This window comes from Argiope bruennichi, chromosome 7 (genome assembly GCF_947563725.1).
Source record: "Argiope bruennichi chromosome 7, qqArgBrue1.1, whole genome shotgun sequence".
NCBI lineage: Eukaryota > Metazoa > Arthropoda > Arachnida > Araneae > Araneidae > Argiope > Argiope bruennichi.
The window spans coordinates 65,532,531-65,554,786 of NC_079157.1; the positions used below are offsets into that span (position 1 = coordinate 65,532,531).

General features: G+C 26.6%; 1 protein-coding gene across 3 annotated transcripts in view; it reads left to right on the forward strand.

Annotated features, from left to right (window-relative positions):
* LOC129975657 (macoilin-1-like) overlaps positions 1–20,653 on the forward strand; it is a 112,859-nt gene extending 92,206 nt beyond the window's left edge. For 2 of the 3 annotated variants that reach the window (XM_056088763.1, XM_056088761.1), the window contains exons 4-12: positions 410–539; positions 3,170–3,236; positions 5,595–5,706; positions 6,702–7,221; positions 10,609–10,767; positions 12,403–12,585; positions 14,088–14,208; positions 15,900–16,074; positions 19,126–20,653. In XM_056088763.1, the coding sequence (XP_055944738.1) occupies positions 410–539; positions 3,170–3,236; positions 5,595–5,706; positions 6,702–7,221; positions 10,609–10,767; positions 12,403–12,585; positions 14,088–14,208; positions 15,900–16,074; positions 19,126–19,391 (1,733 nt within the window). In that variant the 3' untranslated portion in view covers positions 19,392–20,653. The remainder of the gene's footprint in view (positions 1–409; positions 540–3,169; positions 3,237–5,594; positions 5,707–6,701; positions 7,222–10,608; positions 10,768–12,402; positions 12,586–14,087; positions 14,209–15,899; positions 16,075–19,125) is intronic. The other variant, XM_056088762.1, reaches the window with a different exon arrangement.
* Positions 20,654–22,256: the final 1,603 nt, after the last annotated feature.

A 22,256-nucleotide genomic window follows, 5' to 3' on the forward strand; every position in this document is an offset into this window, starting at 1 on the left:
TTGCATTATTTTATGCAAATTATTCTTGTAATATTATCTTATTGAAAATTTTTTGTACTTTTTTTTTATGTAATAGAATAATTTTAAAATTGAATTTCCACAAATGCCTATTTTTTATAATATATATTATGAAAAAGTAATTAATAAGCAAGTTCTGTTTTTTTGGCTAAGCAAATGCCAATCATGTTTATTATTATTGTATTGTATTCAGTTTGAGAGGAAAATGTGTTGATTTCTTTTTTGTAATTTAACTCGCTTGAAATTAGTTAATGACTTATTTTACTGTATTTACTTATTATTATGACTCTGACATTAAAATTTCTAATTATTTAAAATAAATGATTTTGAATATCTCTTAATTTATATTGTATTGATTTTTTATTTTATATAATTATTTGTTTCCTTTTAGAGAGGGGTATTTGTCTTCCTACCATCTCTCTATGGCTCTTATTTGTATATATTGAAGCTTCAGTGCGGCTCAAAGAACTTAAAAATTTGCCATTTCATTTAGATCTTTGTAGGCCGTTTGCAGCTCACTGGTAAGTACTGATTATTTATTCTGATCTTCTTTCCATTTTGTGATTTGTGTTCATAAAAACATGTGGTTAATTTTGAAGGATGTTAATACACACCAATAAAAAAAAAAATTTCATCATAGATTGCATGATCTAATTCTGTAATTCTGAACTTTTCTTCCAAAATCTTTGATTAATTTGTTTTTGAGTGTCTGCAATTCTCATAGCCCCTTCCTCCCCTTTCTGTACAATGAAATTATTATGCTAGTGGTGTGGATTAGCTAAAGAGACAAAGGATTTGAATGAATTTAATAATATTTGTGGAATGTATTTTTGGTTTTAAATTTTATTTCATTTTTAATAGTTGTATTAATTTGGAAACATCATTGAAATAATTTTCCATTATGAACTTATAATGAATACTAAAGATTAATCATTCATCATGATTAGAAGTTACCAATGAAAAATTAAAGCAATTTTTATGAAATTAACTTTTAACGGTTTCTTGAGTCAAAACTATTAAAAGAAAGATATATTATTATAGTAATGCTGCTACATCTAAAACACAAAGGAATTTATCTAAATTACTAATAAATATTAAATTTAAAAGCAAAAGGAAATGAAGAATCTGACCTGAAGACTTTATCTAGTGTTACCCTCAGACAGAGATTCAAACCAGATATTTTTTTTCTGCATGAGGTCTGACTTTCAACCAAATATTGACCTCTCGTGACCCAAAAGTCCCTGGAAATGGAAGTGTTTGCAAACAAAAATTAATATCAAAAAGCAATGGAAATTAATTATGCAATAATTATAAAGAAAATATTAATTCAGAATTCAAATTGAAGCACAGCAAACTAGAATCAAACCAAACCATCATAAGATCATGTTCAAAATGTAAAACCAAGAAACATCAATAAGATATAAAAGTAAAGAACCATACCATTTGAATGTAAAAATGTTCCAAAAGTTTTATGTAGAAAATTAAACTTATCACTATAGACAATTATATTAAACTAAATTCAACTTTCCAGTACTTAAAGCTGAATATGCTTGGTAATTTCACATATGAATAGTAGATCATCATTGTTCTCTACGATTCAAAATAAAAACAAGTTCAGATAAATCATTCAGCCTCTTTCATTGAACTGATTAACAAAAAGCTATAATATGTTTAGAGATACATCAAATTTGTGATGTTTGTTATTAACATATGCATACAAAGACTAAGTTTTATTATCTGTATTTTTGAAATATGTGTTTTATTGTTTAGCTACTGAGTTCTTGGTACTCTTCTTTCACCATTACCCAGTAGACTATTTCATAACATTCACTCACCACTTCATTTTTATATTCTAACACTAAACTCGTTCACTGCTACCCAACAGGCTTAGTATTGCATAACATTCACTCTTCACTTATGTTTTATTGTTTTAACACCAAGATCTTGGTAATCTTCTTTCACTACTACCCAGTAGTCTAAATATTGAATAACTTTCTACTCTTCACTTGAGCTTGGAGAGACAAAATTCACATTTTAATCTCGTATCTTTTTTTACAGCCATTACCAAATTTAGTTTCAAGTATCCCTAACTGATCTGCTGAGATTCAAAGAATGCATAAATCATGCATTAGGAATTTTTAGTTTAAATTGTTGGCAAAATGTTAAAGAACTTGGAAAGCCTTTCTCAAAATTTAATGTTGCAAATTACCAAAAATGTAAGAACATGAAGCATGCAAATAACGTTTGGGGAAGAAAAATATATATGTGAATATGAATTGCTATCAGTAAACTGAACTGATGCCTGGCTTCTGAACTATTCCATTATGCAACTCTTAAAAGCAGTTGCTATATTTGGATTTTAAGATAAGTTCAATATGCTTTTCATTTATGTTCTCATTTCTACATGTAATTTCCTCATTTTTCCATATTTCAACTTTGAGTAATGTGAAATAAGAGCAAATCCGTTTTTTTTGTTTATCTAATTGCAATAGATAAATGGAAAAATAGATCATATGCCCGCTAATACATGTATTTCATACACTCTGTAATCAAGAATATTTTTATTTTAATGTGTACTACTACCAATCTTTATTTTACCATCTTGTCATTATATATTTGACCTGGTACAATTAGAAATAATTTTGAGCTATAAATTCTTTTTATATTTGTCATTTTCAGCCTATTAGGATAACACATTGAAAGACGATGGAAGTTAGTTACTAAAGCACAAAGCTTTGATTAATTGAATATATTAAATGACAAAAATGTTCAATTAATCCAACTTTTTTATTTTTTACCTCCCAAGCATATATAATTTTTATTTTGTAATGCGCATAGCACCATGTATCATGATATCACTGAGAGTTTCTACTCTCAAATTTTTCATATGTATTAGCATAATATGGCACATTTTATACAGAATTTGTTTATATTATGACCTCCAAGTTTCCTTAGAGATTTTCAGATTACACCGTTTGTTATTCTATTTGATCTGTTCAGTATATATAAAGTGGATTGTATGTATATCTTGTATATATAAAATGGGTTTTATTATTTTAATAATATCTACAAAAAAATTAAGACTTTTTTGGTGATAAGATTCTTTTATAGTTAGTTTTTGTGTATTGAAGGTATGTATATTGCTTTTTAGCATAGGTTATCCAGTCGTCACTCTTGGATTTGGATTCAAAAGTTACGTTGGATACCGAATGAGGCTTGTGAGTATTGTTTTATGAATTTTAAAAATGTCTGTATTTTCTTTATTCTTTTATTGCTTGATTTATTCATTTCATGTTGGTTATATATATTGTTAAAATATTTGATTTAACATAAAAAATTTTTTTAAAGTTTTCAACTCTGAATTTTTTTTGTTTAAAAAAATTTAATACTGCCTAATAAAGATGAGAGAGGGGGAAAGATGCAAAATTAATTTAAATAGTATCCATGAACTTAGAAGAAAGTTATAAGGTATGAGGAATAAGTGATGGAAATAGAAATGTACTTTAGACATATATTATAATAGTAAGCAGTAATTGTCTTTTATACATAAAAATTAATATTATAAATATAATATTATTAGAATTTCAAAATTTTCATGTTGGAAAAGATAATTCATTGCATCTTAAGCGAAACTGTACTTTTTCAGAGTTAGTTAAATCAAAACATATATTATGCTATATTTTAGCTCACTTTTTCCTATTTAATGAATAAATAAAATTATTAAATCAGTATTGTTTCAGGGATTAATTTACATTGAATATTTATTTGAAAAGTTACTAGGAATAGAAATAGAATATTGTATAATATTAATAATGTTATGGGGAAAGTGCATATTTCATGGATTTGTGAAATATGCTCTTTTCCTCTTGGACATTTTTTATTCTGCAAGTGATTTATTATTATTTGAATTTTCCAGTCATTAATAGCACTATTCTTCTGATTCACTGAAAAATGTAAAAACGAGCTAAAACTGTGTTTTGATAAATAAACCCACGTCACATTTATTATTTTGGTCATATTTATTAAATTTATATAGAAACTACTTTTACAAGTTGTTCTACCATTTTGCAGTATTTTTATATTTTTCTATAAATCTGGATTTTTGAAATTGACATACAATTTTTTAAAACCAATAATGTTGATTCAAACTTGATAATTTGTAAATTTCATTGGTATATTACACAATACATAGATATAATATTGTAAGTTATTAATACAGGGAGAAATTGTTCTTGTATTAAAAAAGACTATTTAATAATGTGCTTTCATAAATGTTTCTGCATTCTAAACAAAAGAATAAATAAAATATAGTATTTTTATTCTTATTATGCACCATATTTTTATGGAAATTCAGTTGAAAGTAATGGAATTAATGAATTCTTGAATCTCAATGCGTATTTTTTAAAGTAAAAAGTTAGTAAATTGCATCAATGACAGATCACTCAAATAATTACAGATTACTCAATTTGGTATTTATTAAGCTCTTTTCACTGGTCATAATTTTTGACATAATAAATAACTATATAACTATAACTTTTATAAATTTCATCTTGCATGATATGCCTCTGATAAATATGCAATTTATGTTTCATTATTATACTCAAAAATTTTAAATTCTGCAAATTAAAGAAAATGACTGTTTCTATAATTTGAAATTTTCACTTGTTTGCAGAAATTTAAAGAGATTAAGTAAAGATTGTGAGAGCATAAGTTTCAGGCTTACAAAATGATAAACAAATATTGGTACTATGATTTTTTTTTCTTTTTAAAAATTTTGGCACTTAAAAAACAAAACTGTAAACTTCGTTACAATATTTTATTTCTGTTTAGTTTCTCATGACTTGTTATTTCTTGTTCTTAAAATACAAATTTGTTCATCGCTTTCAATGTTTTCATTAAATACTTTCAAACTCGTACTTTAGTTGTTAAAAGAGTGTATTAAGTTCCATTTTATTTTGATAATGTAGATAGATGTACATTTTATTAAATTGCCCCAGTGACAGATCTGAAGGAAAAAATTGCTCGAAACAACCTGTTGGATCTAGATTTTGCAAGAAGTCATTTTTAAGAAGATGCTGTTAAGAAAGTGTTTTTTAAAATTTTAATTTTTAAATAAAATCAAAATTTAATATTTTTTCTTAATAATTTCAATGCATAATATTGCACAAAACCCATTTTTTAACCAATTTATGATTTAAAAAAATGAACTTAGAGTTGACACCAGTTTTATTCCCCCAAAAGTTGTCACTAATTTAAAAAATATTTTTAGTATTTGACAACATTTCATAATGTAAGTAATGTAATATTTACATTGATGTACATTGTAATAATATTATATACATTTCTCTTGTGTGCGTTATTATGCACACAAGAGAAATGTATATAATATTACACCTATGTGTATTACTTCTATGTAATTTAAAATAAAATAGCAATAATTAAATTAAGCCTGAAACTTTATTGTCCTATGGTGTTTGGGATTAGAGTATCAAATTTTACATATTTTTCACATCTTTGTAGTTTTTTCTTTGTTATAATAAAGGTTATATATTTCTTTATATCTTTCCTAATTTTAGCGGAAACAAAAAGAAGTTGCCAAAGAAAATGAATTTTACATGCAGTTATTACAGCAAGCTTTGCCTGCAGAAGCACCAAGCATAGCTGTTTGTTCACAGGAAAAAGAAAAAGGTATTTAAAAAAATTTCCTTATTATGTATCTAATCCATTTCTTGCTATCTATTTAATTAGTTAATATTATAGAGGAAAATAAGTTTTGGCTTATCTATCTACATAAAATTTGCTTTAAAAAAATTTCCTCTCCCCATCTTTAAGAAATTTTCGAATATTTTGTCAAAAAAAAATCTAAAAGTTTCTATTGCCTTATTTATTTATTTATGTGTTAATGTCAGGCATCCCAATTTTCTTACTAAAATCGCTTATTTAAAAATTTTGTAACTTAAGTGAATAAGGAAATGTTGATCTTTTTTAACCATGTTAATAAACTAATAAAAGTCACCTTCATTTCCTCTTGCTTTCAAAATTGCTCTTTACGTAAAATTTGGTTAAAACTATCACCTGATCTGTTTCTGTTGTTATATAATTTAAATTTTTGTCTAATCTAGTTATAAGATAAGATTAATTTGTTTGAACTTTACATATTTTATGAGAAAATTGGCGTCATTATTGAACACAATTCAAGAAGGTCATAGAAATGATCATATTTGAAATACAGTTTTCATTTTCCAAAATAATTAATAGAAATTATAATGTAATGCTTATTAAGAATAAAAATATTATGAACTAAAATTGGTTATTTTCACAATAAAGTGAATAATAAGTGAATCAAGTTATTGTTTTTTTACTTCCAACAAAATTTTATTTTTAGTCATTTTACAATTTTTCAAAATTAATAATACACTTGAATCTGAAATATGCATTTGTTAGAACAAAGAAGGACATGGATTTTGCATTTGCCAGTGCCCTGATAATTTTATTGCATTTAAATATGTTTGAATTTTTATTTGTTTGTTCACTTTACATTATCCAGGAGTTTCTTTGCTGTTTCAGTAACATTAGCTTGGGAACTTGAAGTTTCTCTTTTGCTATTAATTTGTAATGTTATAAATATATTTTAGAATCAAGCAATTCCAAGTAAAGTTATTTTATGTTTCTTTTCCTTATAGCTTCCAAAGTAACAGAGGAAGTAATCTCTAATGGTCATTGTGTCACTGCAAATCACGGCCATGGAAGAAAAAGCATTTGTAGTGGAAACAATATCAATAACTCAAACAGTACAAATAGTCAGAACAGTTTGACGACGCTGTCTGCTGCAAATGGTGTTGACAGCAAAACATCATCTTATTCAGAACTGGACTCTCGCGAGTCTCGGAAACACAATAATAGTTCTGTTGTTATGGATAAACAGGATTATCAGTATATGGAGACACAGCTCACCAAACAGACTGTCAATGATTATGACGATAGTGACGAGAGCTGTGAGCGCGAGAAACCAACCTTCAAGAGCAATGGTGTCGCGTGCCATGCAACGACTGGTTCGTCGCAAGGTCGTGGCAAGTACCATAACAGTGTGAAAGACAATCTCTCTACAAGTCTACACACAGGAAGCTCAAGGAGGAATCGCAATTCTGCAAAGGAGATTACCACCAATAGTTTTAGCTCTCCAAAAGATGAGCACACATACAGGTCTGAGTGTATTATTGTTTTTGAAATTCAGCTTGGTTTCTTTAATGTTAATATTAGTAAAAAAATTATCCAGCCTTTTTCTTGCTTTTATTTTTTTTTAAATGGCAAACTTTTATTTTAGATTCTTAATTCTTTTTGTATTGCTTTTATTTTATTTTTTCTGAGTAAAATGTTTATGTTCATTTCTTTCTGTTTGTTTGTTTGCTCTGTGGTTGTAATTTTGGAAAGATATTAATACATTAAGATTAATAAATTGGTTTACAGTTCTAGATATTGCTTTCAATTTATTTGCTTTGTCATAGGGAAAAGGTGGGGGGGGATTGATACCCAGGTGCCAGCTAAGAAGTATTGTGTTAACAAACTAATAGATTAAAATTTTTTTATCAGCTTTGTTATTTTTGAAGACAAAAGTAACTAGGGAGCCATAACTTCCTGCCATTTGCAATCAATACTCCAATGACTCTTTTGCAATGTTGATATGTCTTCATGTTTGACTGTTATACCCATTTCTTTTATTTGGTTTTATTTTTCTGATGTAATTTTAAGATTATGTATGGATGGGTGAGGAAGTGTTAGAAACGAATTTGCTTATATCATTCATTTTTTACTATTCATTCACTTTTCTTATCTGGCATACATTTTGAGAATACTTGGTATATATTTAAGCCTATTAAATTCTCTGGAGTATATTATATATATATAATATAATATGATGTTATCACAAAAATAAAAATTTGCAGATTTTTTATTATTTATTTATTTATTATTTGAAATATTTCTTGTGACTTCATTTGCATAGTAAAATATTTTCATCTTCTGCTTGCATACAAATCTGAATTTATAGCTGCAAAATATAAATCGGTTATTAGTAATTAGTCAACTTGAGGAGAATAAATCAAATATCGATTGAATAATTCTTAATTATTTGATGGCCTAACTTTGAGTTTATTAAATGTATATGTGTAACTAAGTGCAAAAGATATTAAATCTTTTTTTTATAATTATTTTTTTTGTTGTTATAACGATTTCTTTAATATAACTAAAGTATGAATATTTTATAGCATTAGTTTTTGTGTTTTTATACTTCACCATATGTGTAGGAAAATAAAAATTTAGACTCATTATTTGATGCAAGTGATTGTGATGATATTTTTGTAGTTTGGACTTGATATTGACTAACTTTATAGTTCAGAGAATCAATGCACAAGAATATAATTTCCTTTTACATATTCTATACGGTTTTAGATTGAATGTAATTTGCACAAATGTATAAGTTCTTTATTTTTGAGCCTAGAATGAAAAGGAGAAATTTTGCTTATGTTATTAACAAAATTGGTTTAATTCTGGTTAAGATTATTTAGAGATTTTCCTACATTTCACTTTTCTGCAACTTAAATGCGATTCAGTTATATCCAGGGCATTAAGGAAGATTTAAGAGTCACTTATTTCACCCATTCTGAGCAAAATGCGCTTCATTATAGTTCAGTTCATAAGTTATTCAGATCACTAATCAATTTTATTTCGCTAGTTTTGTCTCTCCATATAATATTTGATATGAATCAGTGAGTATTTATTCACTATTTCATTCAAAATAAACTTAAGCTTTCTTAATTAATTTCTGTAAGTTCATAAGATACTTATTTACATTTTTAGATTACATGCATCCATGAATGAATAATTAAAATTTTTCCTTTGCTTTCTGAGATTATTGTTAAAGAATCATTGACTCTTCTCCTATAGATGTGGAATTTTTGTCTTAAAATAAGGATTGCATATTTGATTCTTCATAAATTGTAATTAAATTTGATTTTTGTTCAAGTGTTATTTAAAAATTTGCCTAAGAATTAATTTTTCTCAAAAATTTATAATAAATTTCCAAAGATGTAAACTTTTTCTAAAGTATGATGTTCAGAAAGATGCTACAAAATTGGTTTGGATTTTTTTTAAAAGTTGCATTTATTTCTTAATTACAAGGACTTAATAATTTTAAAAGGACTAAAGGGAAATAAAGTATTATTATCATCAAAAATCCTTAAAAATGCGAATTTCATTCAAGAAAATTTCAAGTCCAAAAATGAATTCAATTGTATCTTTCTGTAATTGAGTAATCATTGTATATATATATACCCAAAAAAATTATTCAAAGGTTATTCAAAATTATTCACAGGTTTATGTGACAAATATCACACTGTCAAAAATTATTCATTATTAATTATTATTTAATCATTTATATAAAATAAAGATTCATTTGATGAGGGAGGGGGGCTTGCATGAATCTGTTTTCATAAATTAGGAGAGGAATGTGGATTTTAGTTAGCCAGATCTAATTGTGTTTCTCTCCCTCATAACATGTGATTTAGGGTATATCAGTAAAGAGAACAAACAGACCGAGTTCAGCGAAGATGCATTTATTTTAACTTTAATTTCTTCATGGACTTTTTTTCCATTTCTTTCATTATGTCCTTGCTGCAAATTCATTCACCTGTCTCAGATCAAAGACCAGCTCTATTGAATACTACAATAAAATGTTATACTGAATACTATTATTTCATAAAATTACATTTTTATGCTTATGCATTCATATTTACATAAATCTCCAGGTTCATCTTCACTTGACGTAAATTTAAACTAAAACCTGAATAAAAATTTAATATTAATAACATTATTATTAAAAAAAAGAATAGCGTTGTGTACGAATTTGTACCTTTTTAACTCTTTCAAATGTATTTTATTTCTTTTGACCATATATAAAGTATTTAGCCTGATGATTCAATGTTTACTCTACTTAATGGAGAAAATATATTTTTAAAGCATTAAAAGTATACTTCCTTTATTGTGGCTTTGTTCTAAATCCTTTGTTCTAATAAATGATGGATTTTTTCCCCATGCTTTATTCTTCACAGCTTGTATTTGTTGATTTTCGTTATAAAATTCTCACTAATATTAAATTAATCCTAAAATTAATAGATATTTCTATTACAAACATGGATCTTTATCAAATATTTAAGTGAAACTGTGGCATATTAGAATGTTTGTTTGTAATAGTTATGTGCATTTGTTTAACGTATGATTACTATTATTTATTGTACAGTAAAAGATTATAATTTTTAAATACTCCTGAAATTGTTATTTGAATTATTTTTAAGATACAATTTTTCTTTCTTCTTAGTTCATATTCTTAAAGAACATTAGTGTTTTTTATAATATTTAGTTTTTATTTTGCTTTGATGTTTTCAAATTGTGTTTCAATAACATTATATTATTGCTTTTATGCAGATTTAAATTTGTATATTCAGGCATTGTTTCTAATATACAATCTCAATTTTTCAAAATTAAAGATTAAGGGACATTTGGAGTATAAAATAATGTATGTAAAACTTTTTATAGACTTGAGGCTGACATAAAAAGGTTAAAAGTCGACCTTCAGTCGAGCAGGCAGTCTGAACAAGACCTCAGAAGTCAGATACACAGCATTTCTGTGGGTGAACGCTCTGTGAAAAGCGAGCTTCTACAGCTGCAACAAGATAATGAATCTTTACAAAACAAGTAGGTTATTCGGAAGCATTTCTGGTATTATGTATTTATTATCTCGAATTAAATTTGAGTATTGTGTTTTAGTGATTTTGCATTTGAATTTGATTTATGTTCAGAAGGGTTTTTTTTTCATTGATTACCATTATAAAAGAATTAATTAAAAATTTATTTTGGTATTTGGTGCTTGCATTGTTATATCATTTTTAAAAAGTATTTTGTAAGAGATATTTTTTTTTTATTTTGTCACTGTACATGTTTTTGAATACATAATATGCTTTTGATGAAAAAATCTAGCATTAATTATAATTTTTTGAAATAAATATATAGTTTAAATATTTGTCTCGCTTCTAGGCTAGAGAGTAGCATCTGACTAAAGTTTAAACTTGTCTGTATGTGTATATTAATTATTCTCTTTATTGGTGTGTTAAAATTTTTAAAAACAATATTTCATATTTTCAATTTGTATTCATTTACAATGCTTCTTGTACTCTTTTACGTCACATTTAAAACTTTAAGGATAATTTAAGATAAACAAAAACGAATGTGTGTAGTATTTAAACATTAAAACCTTGTTATTTTAACTGTACATGTTTGTAAATTTTTACACTTTATTTACTTATATATATATATATATATATATATATATATATATATATATATATATATATATAATATTGAAATAATAATAATAATAAAAAAGAAGCCTCAAGTTTGATAAGTATGGATATCTCATGCTGATTGTGGATGTCTCCTGATGTCTGAATTGTAATGTTTTGTTAATTAAAATGTCATGAATGCATTGTGAAGAAGGAGATCTTAAAAGTAATGTCTTATAAAATGTTTTTTTTTTAGGCAAGGTGCCAAATAAAATTATTACAAAAAAGTTCTATAAGGGTACTTATTTGAGAAGAGAGGGAAGTTATAAAAAATCAAACATTGTGACTCATTAACTCAATGAAAATGTTGGAAATTGTTCAACTACTATATTTATTAATTATTAGTTCCTCCTGGCAACCACTAACCACCTCTCTGGTGTTATTGCTTATATTTAATTTAATTTAAATAGCTTAATATCATATCCATGATTTCAGCAAATTGTCAGATATATATATTTTTTTATTTTAATTGTCTTATGCATTGTTTATTGTGTATATGAACCTTTCTAATGGTGACCAATCCCACATAATATCATAGCACTATTAAAAACACAGCTGTCTGGTTCATCTGTCTTATAAGTTTTGCTATTGAACAAATTCACTTTTCATCTGTCTTGTATAGATATTAAACAGACTCAGTCTGCTTTAGCTTTCAATAATAGAACAAAATCTTGAAGAAATATTGTTGAAACAATGAAAATGGTTTGAATATCGGGGCAACAAGGTTGGTAATTAGATAAAAGAATATTGGAAATTATTGATAAAAAGATGCAAAAATTTTGCTTCATTTATAAATAACTACAATTCTAAAGTAATTTTTATAAAATCGTTTCCAAATGTACATTTCCTTACTCTAAGGTATATAAATGTGAAATTTTTTAGCTGTAATTTGTCTTCTAAATATCAATGCACACACAGAATCCCAAACATACACACTATTCATCTGTATTATTAGCAGAAATTATTAAAATACTTTAATTTTAACTTTCAGGCTTCAAACTTTAACTGCCGCCCGACAGCAGGATAAGTTAACTATATCTTCTCTTGAAAAACGGCTTCAAGAAGAAAGGAAGATGAGAACCATGTGTGAAAATCAACTTGCTGCTGAGCGAAAGGCAAAGAAAGCTGATGAAGCTGCTGCTGCACGGGCTGTTGCTTTGGCTACTGCTGCAAGGTTAGAATTTGTTTTAAAATATATAATTAAAATTTTGTAGCTTGTGTATCTACATTAAATATCATTGAAAATAACACTTATAAACTCTTGATTCCACGTTTAATTATCAATTCCAGTGATGGGTGAACTAGTATAATAAGTTAAAATTATGAAGTATTTGATCTGGAGTATGAGAAATTTATAGAAATTTTGTCTGAATATTAATCAAATTTAGTATAAAATTTTTTGGATAAACTAAAGAAAAATAGTTTTTTAAAGGTGCTAAATTGACATTTATGATAATCTGTATTCTTTAGTTTATGTTTAATGCTTTTTTGCAGTTTGTGAGAAATTGGAAAAAAAATTTATATTGTTTTCTTCAGTTTTACCATTTTTAAAAAAAATTTCTTTATAAAAAGAATTCTTTTGACTTGTTTAAAAAGAAAAAAATGTACATCCTTGATCTTTAGTATATTATTACAGTTCTAAGCAATTTAATGACTTGAGTGCTGCATTAAATTGCTCAGAACATTTTCATGTGGTATACTATATAGCTATAAGCTATGATAATTTATGATATGATGATAATTAATTTTTTTGCCATCTTCTAATTGGAAGTAACTGTAACTTTCTAATTAGATGTAATTACAATGTAATTTGGCTAATTCGGAATTGATGGAACTTCAATAAAATGAAAAATTAAATTCACTAGAATATTTAAACTATATATAAAATATGAAAATGAATATAGCATTAGAAAGTAATTTTTTAAGAATAAAATTAGATATAAAGATTTAATTAAAATATTTAACAATTTTAATAAATCGAATTGATAAAAATGTTAATGATTGAAAAATATTTTCAATAAGGAAAGAATCTGAATAAACAATGTAGAGAACTTTGAATACAACAATTGTTAGTAATAAGCATACAACATCTTAATAAGCAATACCATAAAAATATAATGTTTATAGTTTTTTAAAAAAATATTTATAAATTTTAATTGCATTTTTTGATTAAATCCAATGTACAACTATAAAATGCTTACTGAGATAATGGCCGGGAAAAAAATGTCCATTATCACTTGATCACTGAGGAGACAAGGTTTAGATGTATTTAACTGATGAAAACAGTTTAGAAATAAAAACACATTTTTGCTTTTGATTTCAAATTGACAAAAAATAAATTCAAATTGCGATTGTCATTTTAATATTATGTTAAGAAAATTCAAAGAACTGTGGGGAAGAGAATTTAATTAGAAACCTATGAATTAGTCAAGTTCTAATGTATTTTTTTTATTTCCTTTTATATAATAATTAATATTTTTACTATTTTTGATCAATTTCTAAGTAATTGCTGCTAATAATTCTAAATTTTGAAATATAATGCACAAGTCAGATTTGTCATTGTATGAGAACAAGTTCAAATAAATTAGGTTAAAAAATCTAATTACTAAATTCGGTAAGATTGTGTTTTTTGACAGTTAATAAGGAAGTTGAATATTATTTATTGCATACCTTTAGGACGGAGTGCACAGAAACTTGCAAATCTCGACGGAGAGACATGGAAAATGAAATTAAACAGCTCCGACGGGATTTGAAATTGCGTGACGAAAAATTAACACAAATGGAAAGGCAAGCACAGGTAATGTGAAATATTCTGTTGAATTTAAGCAGCAATTTTATATTTTGTTTTGGAAAATGCCAATAATTAGGAAACAGTTTACATAATTCAATCCTTCGGGGTTTATGAGTTTTATAGATTTGTTTTTCCCCATAAATTTCTAATCTAAATACTGTGATCAATCTGTTAATATTATAAGTGTCAAAGAAGTGCTATGTCAGGTTCTCTCTCTTTTTTTTTTCTATTTATAATGCATGAAAACTGACCTTCTAATGTTTTTTGCTTCACTGGTGAATATATGTCTTGCTTTTTTATGTAATGATCAGGGCCCAGATCCACCATAAATACTGTCTAAATAGTTTAAATACTTTGTTAATTAAGGAAAGATGCTTCAAGAATAAAACAAACTAATTAATGGAATTCTGTCTGTCAGTCTTCTTTACGATGTTTCTATGCATATTTATTTTTTTCCTTACTTTTACTAAATTTATATAAAAGGAAGTATATATATATATATATATATATATATGTGTGTGTGTGTGTGTGTAACATTATTTGTTGTGAAGCATGATGCAGTTTGAAGACAGTGAAGATACTTTTTATCTTTTTAATCCACTGGGAAAGCATAATTATTTACTAGCAAAGATGCGGACATTTGGCGTCTGCCACAACGCAGAGCAAAAGCGGAAGTGGGAAGAAGGGCCGAAATAAATTATCCCTCGCCTTATATAAGCTTAGATTTTGATAGGGAAAATATTTCTTCATTGTGCTAATATATTATTAAGATTCTGATAGGGATTTCTGACGCATGTCAATTACGTGTAAGGGAAACACAGGGATCTTTTAAGAAAGAATGTGCTTATTGGACATTTTTACCCCTTCACGCCGAGCGTGTGAAAATATCGGCGTTTAGCTGACTAAGCAATTTTATAAAGCTTCTCTTGAATTAATTAAGTAGGGAAAGTGGAATTGGATCACGAAATAAGAGAATATTTTAGAATGAAGTTACTATGGGTTAAATTAAGATAAAATCTTCGAAATTAATTAAGTTGAAATTAAAGTTTAAAATATCATTACATATATACAAAAAATGGATTTTAAACTTTTCTACTCATTCAGCACTTTATTTTTACTCATAGATTTTATTACAAAAAAAAAAAAAAAAAGAAAAAAAAAAAGAAAACCTTTCATATGAAGCATGGCACAGATATCAGGCTTGAAAATTTAAATTAAATTTTAAATAAAAAAAAGTAATTGTCATTTGAAATTCGATTGCTCTTAATTAAAATTCCTTCAGTTTAATTTTTTTTATCATTTTTGATTTGCTCTATTTTTAAATTATTTGATTTTATGAATATAATTATTTACTTGGACAATATCGCATTGTTGCCATTTCAATTAGTTTTGCAATTTTACTCAAAAAAAAAAAAAAGATTTTGTGGTGGCCATATATGAAAGTAACTTATTAAATTATAGTATTTATTATATAAATAAAATTTTTTAGAATTACAGTGTATGAGGTTATTTTAGTACAATGAATAATTTATATGCACTCTTTTAAAATAAACAATTATATATTCATGCTGAAAGAAAGGGAATTTTGCAAAATATTTATTTCTAAAATGCTAGAAGATTTTTTAAGAGTGTTATCCTCTAAGCTCCTGCTGAAAGAAACACTCTATCTCGAGTACATGCAAGTTATTTATTTTCAGTCTTTGTCCTCATACCAGGAAAATATTAGTAGCACACAAGCTTTGGTTTCTGCTTTGAATGCAATGGAAGAGAAAAATGCTCGCTTGGAAAACAGTCTGAGTGCTGAGACTCGATTAAAACTTGACCTCTTTTCTGCCCTTGGAGAAGCAAAACGTCAACTTGAAATTGCACAAGGTAAGCCTGATTTTGAATAGTTATTGAGATTTTAAAACTTTGTTTCTGAATGTTTTTTGCCAGTCTTTATAATGTGAATATGAAATTATATTTATAATAATAATTTTTGAACTATTGTTTATTTTTAAATTCAGTTTCTTATCTTATGTGTTGAATTTTTGATTTTAATAGTAGCATATTAAAAAAAAAAAAAACTTAAGCAATTATACTATTTCAAGTTAAATTGTAAATTTAAAAAAAACTTTTTAAAATATAAAAGAACTCTTACTTTTTCACAATATAATAATGGAATGTTTTATTAAAATTGTCTTGACAGCAGTATTAATATCACAGTATTTAAGAAATGCGAGAAGTAACAATAAAGTTATCTACTACTTATTTTATAACTAGTTTTCCATGAATCATTAGTTTAAATAAGAACATTTGAATTAAGATTTAAATTTAAGAAAATAAAGCTAAAATTATCTATATTTATTTGAATGGACATACATTTTTACACATTTCCCTCTTTTCCCCTAATGTTCAAATGCAAAACAGATGTTTATTCATTTCTTACAATGTATTAAGAAAATTGTTTGGAGTCTTTGTGGTTTCATAGTAATGCTTAAAATGCAAGTATTGCTATGAACAATTCTGCTTTGCATATTATTATTTTCAATTTTGTGTGTAAAAAAAGGAAATATTTGTATTTTTGTAATAAAAGTATTATATTTATTATTTTTTAAATATTTTTTTTATGTTTATGTATAACAAAAAAAGATTAAAAAAATTTTTAATTTAAGTTCGGATGCAATATATTTGAGATTCAAAATGGCAAGTTTTGAATCTCTGGTTTATTTTTAGTTAAATTTGATTTTCGATTTATTCTAAAAGTTTAAATTTAAATTTTATCAAAATTTCCTCAAATATCTGATTTTTGTTACATATACAATTTTAACTTTGGCAGTTTCTTGCTAAATTTTACACATGTATTAATTTTTTTAATGAGTTTGAGCATCAATTTTATGACAGTAAAATTAATCAGCTATTATGTTTTGCATAATTTAAAGATAAATATGTGTAAAATATGATTTAAAAATTATTTTAACCAATTTATGTATTCATAACAATCACAAGTCTACATTGAAGAAATTCTGTTAAAGAAGAAGATTAAGTAAGAATGCTGGACCTATCTATTATCTCAATAAATGCTTATTTCGTTGAAACTGAGAAATGAAGTACCTTTTGGTTTTGATTTGTGACCAATTGCTGATTAAGTGATGTACAATTTCAACAAATCACAATTTTGAACTGGCATTTTAAGAAAACCGTGACCTTTATTTTACAGTTCTTTTCATACTTTAGTATTTATCTCCCAATTTAAATAACCTGCTTCTTTAGTTACATTTATAATGAATACTATTGATGGAAAATTGATAAATTAATGTACATTTCAGTAAAAGAAAATTGCTCATTGTGGTCTCGCTTATCAGATTTTTCTTCTGGGCAAAACACAAATGTTGGCTAATTTTTCTTAAAGGCAACCTACCTCGTAATAGGAGCAGCTATGTCAGACTTGCATTTCCTTTTTATGTTTTATTTCGGGTTTGTTCAAACCTTTAGGTGCTGTAGGCCATTTTGATTTACATTAATTAATATCAGTTTTTGGTTCATAATCTAATAGTTAGGTACTCTAGATTAAGTGAGATATATCACAACATGTATTAAAGTATATAAAAGACAACTTTTGTATTCATTTAAGTTTCGTATGTATGCTTAGAAAAATTAATGTGTTTTGTTGCTATTAATAGCATTTGAAGAATTTAATTCATATTGTGAGTTTTTAAGCGAAAAAAGAATGTCTTATGTATGCTCATTTTATGTATATAGTGCTGCCTCTGCATTAAAAAAAAATTATTTCACTCTTGCAAGTGAAGAATTTTGTATTAAAGACAGTATACCTGTAGACCACTTGCAAATTTTGAATATCTTTTTGCCTTGTGCAATTTCTAAGAAAATGCTTAAGTTGAATTTCATCATTGACTACATAATCGATGGATCTTAACCATTTAATTGATTTTTTGGGTGCCATTTGTACATCAAATTATGTTTCTGAACTTACTGGCATTATACTTTGATACAAAAATGTTGTGTGAAATTTATAAACATTTAAAAATTTAGCCAGATTTTCGATTGAATGAAAATGACATTCCATTTTTCAAAGAAAGCATAAAAGATGTCTTATTATGTTGTAAAAAAAAGGGGGGGGATTAAGTGATTAGTCTTACTGTATTAGGTGGAATCCTTTTAGACTTACTGCAATCATTCTCACAGGTTTGGCACAACAGCAGATAAAATACAGAGAATCTTAAAAAGCATTTAAAAAAAAAGAAAACAAGAAGGGGGGAATTTTGAGTTTAATTCCCTTTTAAATAATGCTGACTGTGCTGTTTTACATGCTTGGCAATGCTGATACATCATTGTATCATTAGAGCAAATATTTTATTTTGTATTTTATTTCACCCGAATCCTTAATCTCTTAATCTTGTGTGGCTTGGAATTCAAGGGAGAAGAAGGGTAGGAAATGGTGGTGATAGTTAAAATGTTCATGTTCATATAACTTTTTCATTATTAAAAATAGAAAGATTATTGAAATTAGGTAAATAATTGCTTCATTATAAGGAATTACTTACATATTAAATTTAGTTTAATATGCAAGATAATGCATATTAATTTTTATTAGTCATGTTTTAGAAGTTATGAGTTGATAATCGTACTCGTAGATACAAATGTCACAATTTACATTTAGGATTTGCTGTTTTTAGTTCGTCAAAGATAAAATGCCTTCATGGTAGAATCTGTGTTAAGATTGATTGGATTTTGAATTTGAAACCTAATTGTGCTTTAAAATACACTGTGCATACATGTAACATATTCCATAATAGTAAATAAAAAAGATCTCCTTTCTCCTAACTTGTCAAAAGCATTTTTTTCACTGTCCTCAATTTTTTAAAAAATTGTTATTTTCTGAATTTTATCTGTTATTCATACTTTTTTTTTCTTGTTTTCTAGCACTCTTGGCTCAGAAAGACAAAGAGATTGATGAACTGAAATCCAAGATTGCTGAGGTGATGGCCGTCATGCCCGTCACCAGCAGCCCCAATTGTTACGCCCCTAATCAGCCCGCGATCAGTCTTGCCTCCGGAATCGTCTCCTCCCTCCTTTATTCCCCCAAGTATATGGGAGAGGAGAAAGTGGTGGCCAAATCGAACCTGGATCCCAATGCTTCCGTGTATACTCCTAAAGTCGCACGACTCGCATCCGAATCCGATATTTGAAAACAGAGGGACTGGTGCAGAAGAAAAGCTAAATGGTTTTTTTCTTCGACCCCTCTTTGAAGATTAATTGATGATTTTTTTTCTCTGTGGCTGTTGTACTTCATTCCTGTGCTCCCCTCCACATTGGAATCATGAAAACAAGAACTTATTTTTTAAATTTTCGAGAACAGGAAAAAAAAATCAATATTGCTGATTCTTCTTAAGTGTTTTATGGACGTTTTAAATTGTCATTTTTTTTTGTGGACTTTTTTTCCTGTGCGCGCCATTTGAAGTAGATAATTCTTTTTTGACATTGCAGCTTTTTGCATTTTTAAAAAAAGAAGTTGCTGTGATTTTTGTTTTTGTTTCTCCCTTCCTTCGATTTAAAAGGAAGCTGTTATAATTTCTGTAAGCGATCGTGCAAGACCACCCATTACATATTAAAATTTTTTTCTTTCTTTTATGCGTGGTGTAAACAATGCCAATTTTTAATGCACTCGCCTAATTTTTGTTCCCCATTATATACCATAGAATCTTTTTCAAAATGAAAAAGAAGTAACTGCACCAGTTCTTGGTTTATACTGTTGACCTTGAAACAACAACCCAGTGAAATAATTTTCTTCTGTATTTCACTTAAAAGTTTGCCATTAATTGTTTGGAGACGCAGTGACATCTTGTAGAGAAAGTAATCCTGTGACCATGCAGCACATGTAAACCTAGTCTGAAATTTATTTTTTTTCTTATTGCAAAAAAATGCACAATATTCCAGTGATTTTCTTTTTTATACACGTTTATTCTTGTTTTATTTTTGAGTTAAAAAATACTGTTCTTCAAATAAAGAAGGGGGAAAAAAAATTCTCCCATTGAATTATTTCACTGGGTGTCTCGTAAATGTTTGTGTGTATATTAGTAGCACATTTTTGTGTAATTGCTCAGTGGAACATTTTTGAAAGTCTAATGTATGTCTTTCCAAGTGAAAATATGTAATGAAAAAAAAAGTTGATGTTACCTTTTTGTTTCCTCCCCTTTTCGCAACGTATGGACACCTGGGTGGTCCTGGCTTATTTGTTTTTTGAAGTTTACACCCCCTCCCCCTTTACACCGTTTCACATCTCTGTCATTTGCCATCTGTAATTGTCATTTGTTTTTTATTTTTCGCAGTAGTTCACTGCGGAAAACTAAGAGGAAGGCGAGAGCTTTTCAGTTGATGTACCACTGTGCAGTGGAATTCATTAGACATGAATGTATGGATAATTAAAGGAAAAGTCTTTCATTGAAACTAACCATTTGTGCAGTGTTTTCTTTCTTTCTTCAGAGATACTCTAACATACATAACACCACTGATGAAATTTTGCATTACATAAATAATAGGAAAAAAAAATCTATGAAAATTATGAGAACATTATTTTTTTAAAAAGTCGCATATCAATCCAACAGAAAAACATCATGTTCTCACAAGCTCATATTTCGTAATCACCAACATTTAGAAAAGCGATGGTTTTTGATTATCTCAAAATCAATCTTCTAAAAAAAATATTTTGAAAGCCAGAATTTTTTTCCCATGAAAAATCAGCTTAAACTAGTTTTAAATCATGTTCTCACATAACAAAAAGATGCACATTATTTTAAATATATTGTATGATTAAAAATTAAAGCATGTTTAAGTAGTGTTTATGATTAAAGTATATAATTTTTTAAATTTATATTTTTTAATTATAATATTGTGATTGAAGCTTTCACATTATAATAAATTACAGGATACTGCATATTGTGATGAATAATATATTAATGCAAATATTAAGATTTATTATTAAAGACGATTAATTTGACAGATCAGTTCAAATTGTAACCATCCTTATATTTGTTTTTAATTAAAAGGAGCCCAAACTAGCCAAAAATCTAGTTTGGGAAGATATAATTTGTTGAAAGGCGTAGAAGTTATCTTCTGTTAAAAGCAGCATAATCACTTGATATTTTGATCATTCATTTAAGTCTTTTGTTCCAAAATTTTAAAATCAAAAATACTGTTATGTACTATAGTTTCAGAAATTCTGGCATTGATGTTTATGAATAGTATGATTTTTTTTAATTCTGGAATTTTCTACAGAGTTTTTTTTAGCTTTAATTAATTATCTTCCAATTGTTTTATTGTTGAATTACTAAAAATATATCATGTAAATTTAAATAACATAATTAGAATCTGAATTTCTCTTTAAAAATATATATACAGTTAATTGAACAAAACTCATGTGAAATAACATTTTGATTTGGAGGTCTTATATTAGGTTGAATATCAAGTGCTGTTTAAATGGAGAAATTACAAGCTAAAAATCATGACTTAGAGATGTAATTAAAAATTTTATTAAAAAAAAACTTTGCTTCTTCCATCTTTTATTCAAAGAATTTGAATTCATTCTCAAATTATAAAGTTTTTCATTATTATTGCCTTCACAGTAGCTGGTTCTTTAAAAATGTAATCTTATAACCACATTAGTTATCCTTCATATATTATCATATTGAAGCATATTAAAAAGAAACCTTTGTATAACTTTTTTTTTTCACTTTTGTTATTCTGTTAATGCAGGCACATTTTTCAGTTATTTACCCTATATCATATTAATTCCTAATCTGTAGTATGTGTATTCCTAGAGATACATGGTGGATCAGTTAGGAGATGCAAATTTGATTTTGATAATGATACAAAACATAAAAGATTTTTTTTAAATCTGAATTTTATTTCTAAAACTTTGCATGAAAAGTGAAAAATCTGAAATGTTATTCATAAAATAGGAAGGAATGAATTAAGGAATACCAGATTGGCAAGATTGGTTGGCAAGTGATTATCATCAGCATTCCCATTACATGTCATATTATATACTTATGTAT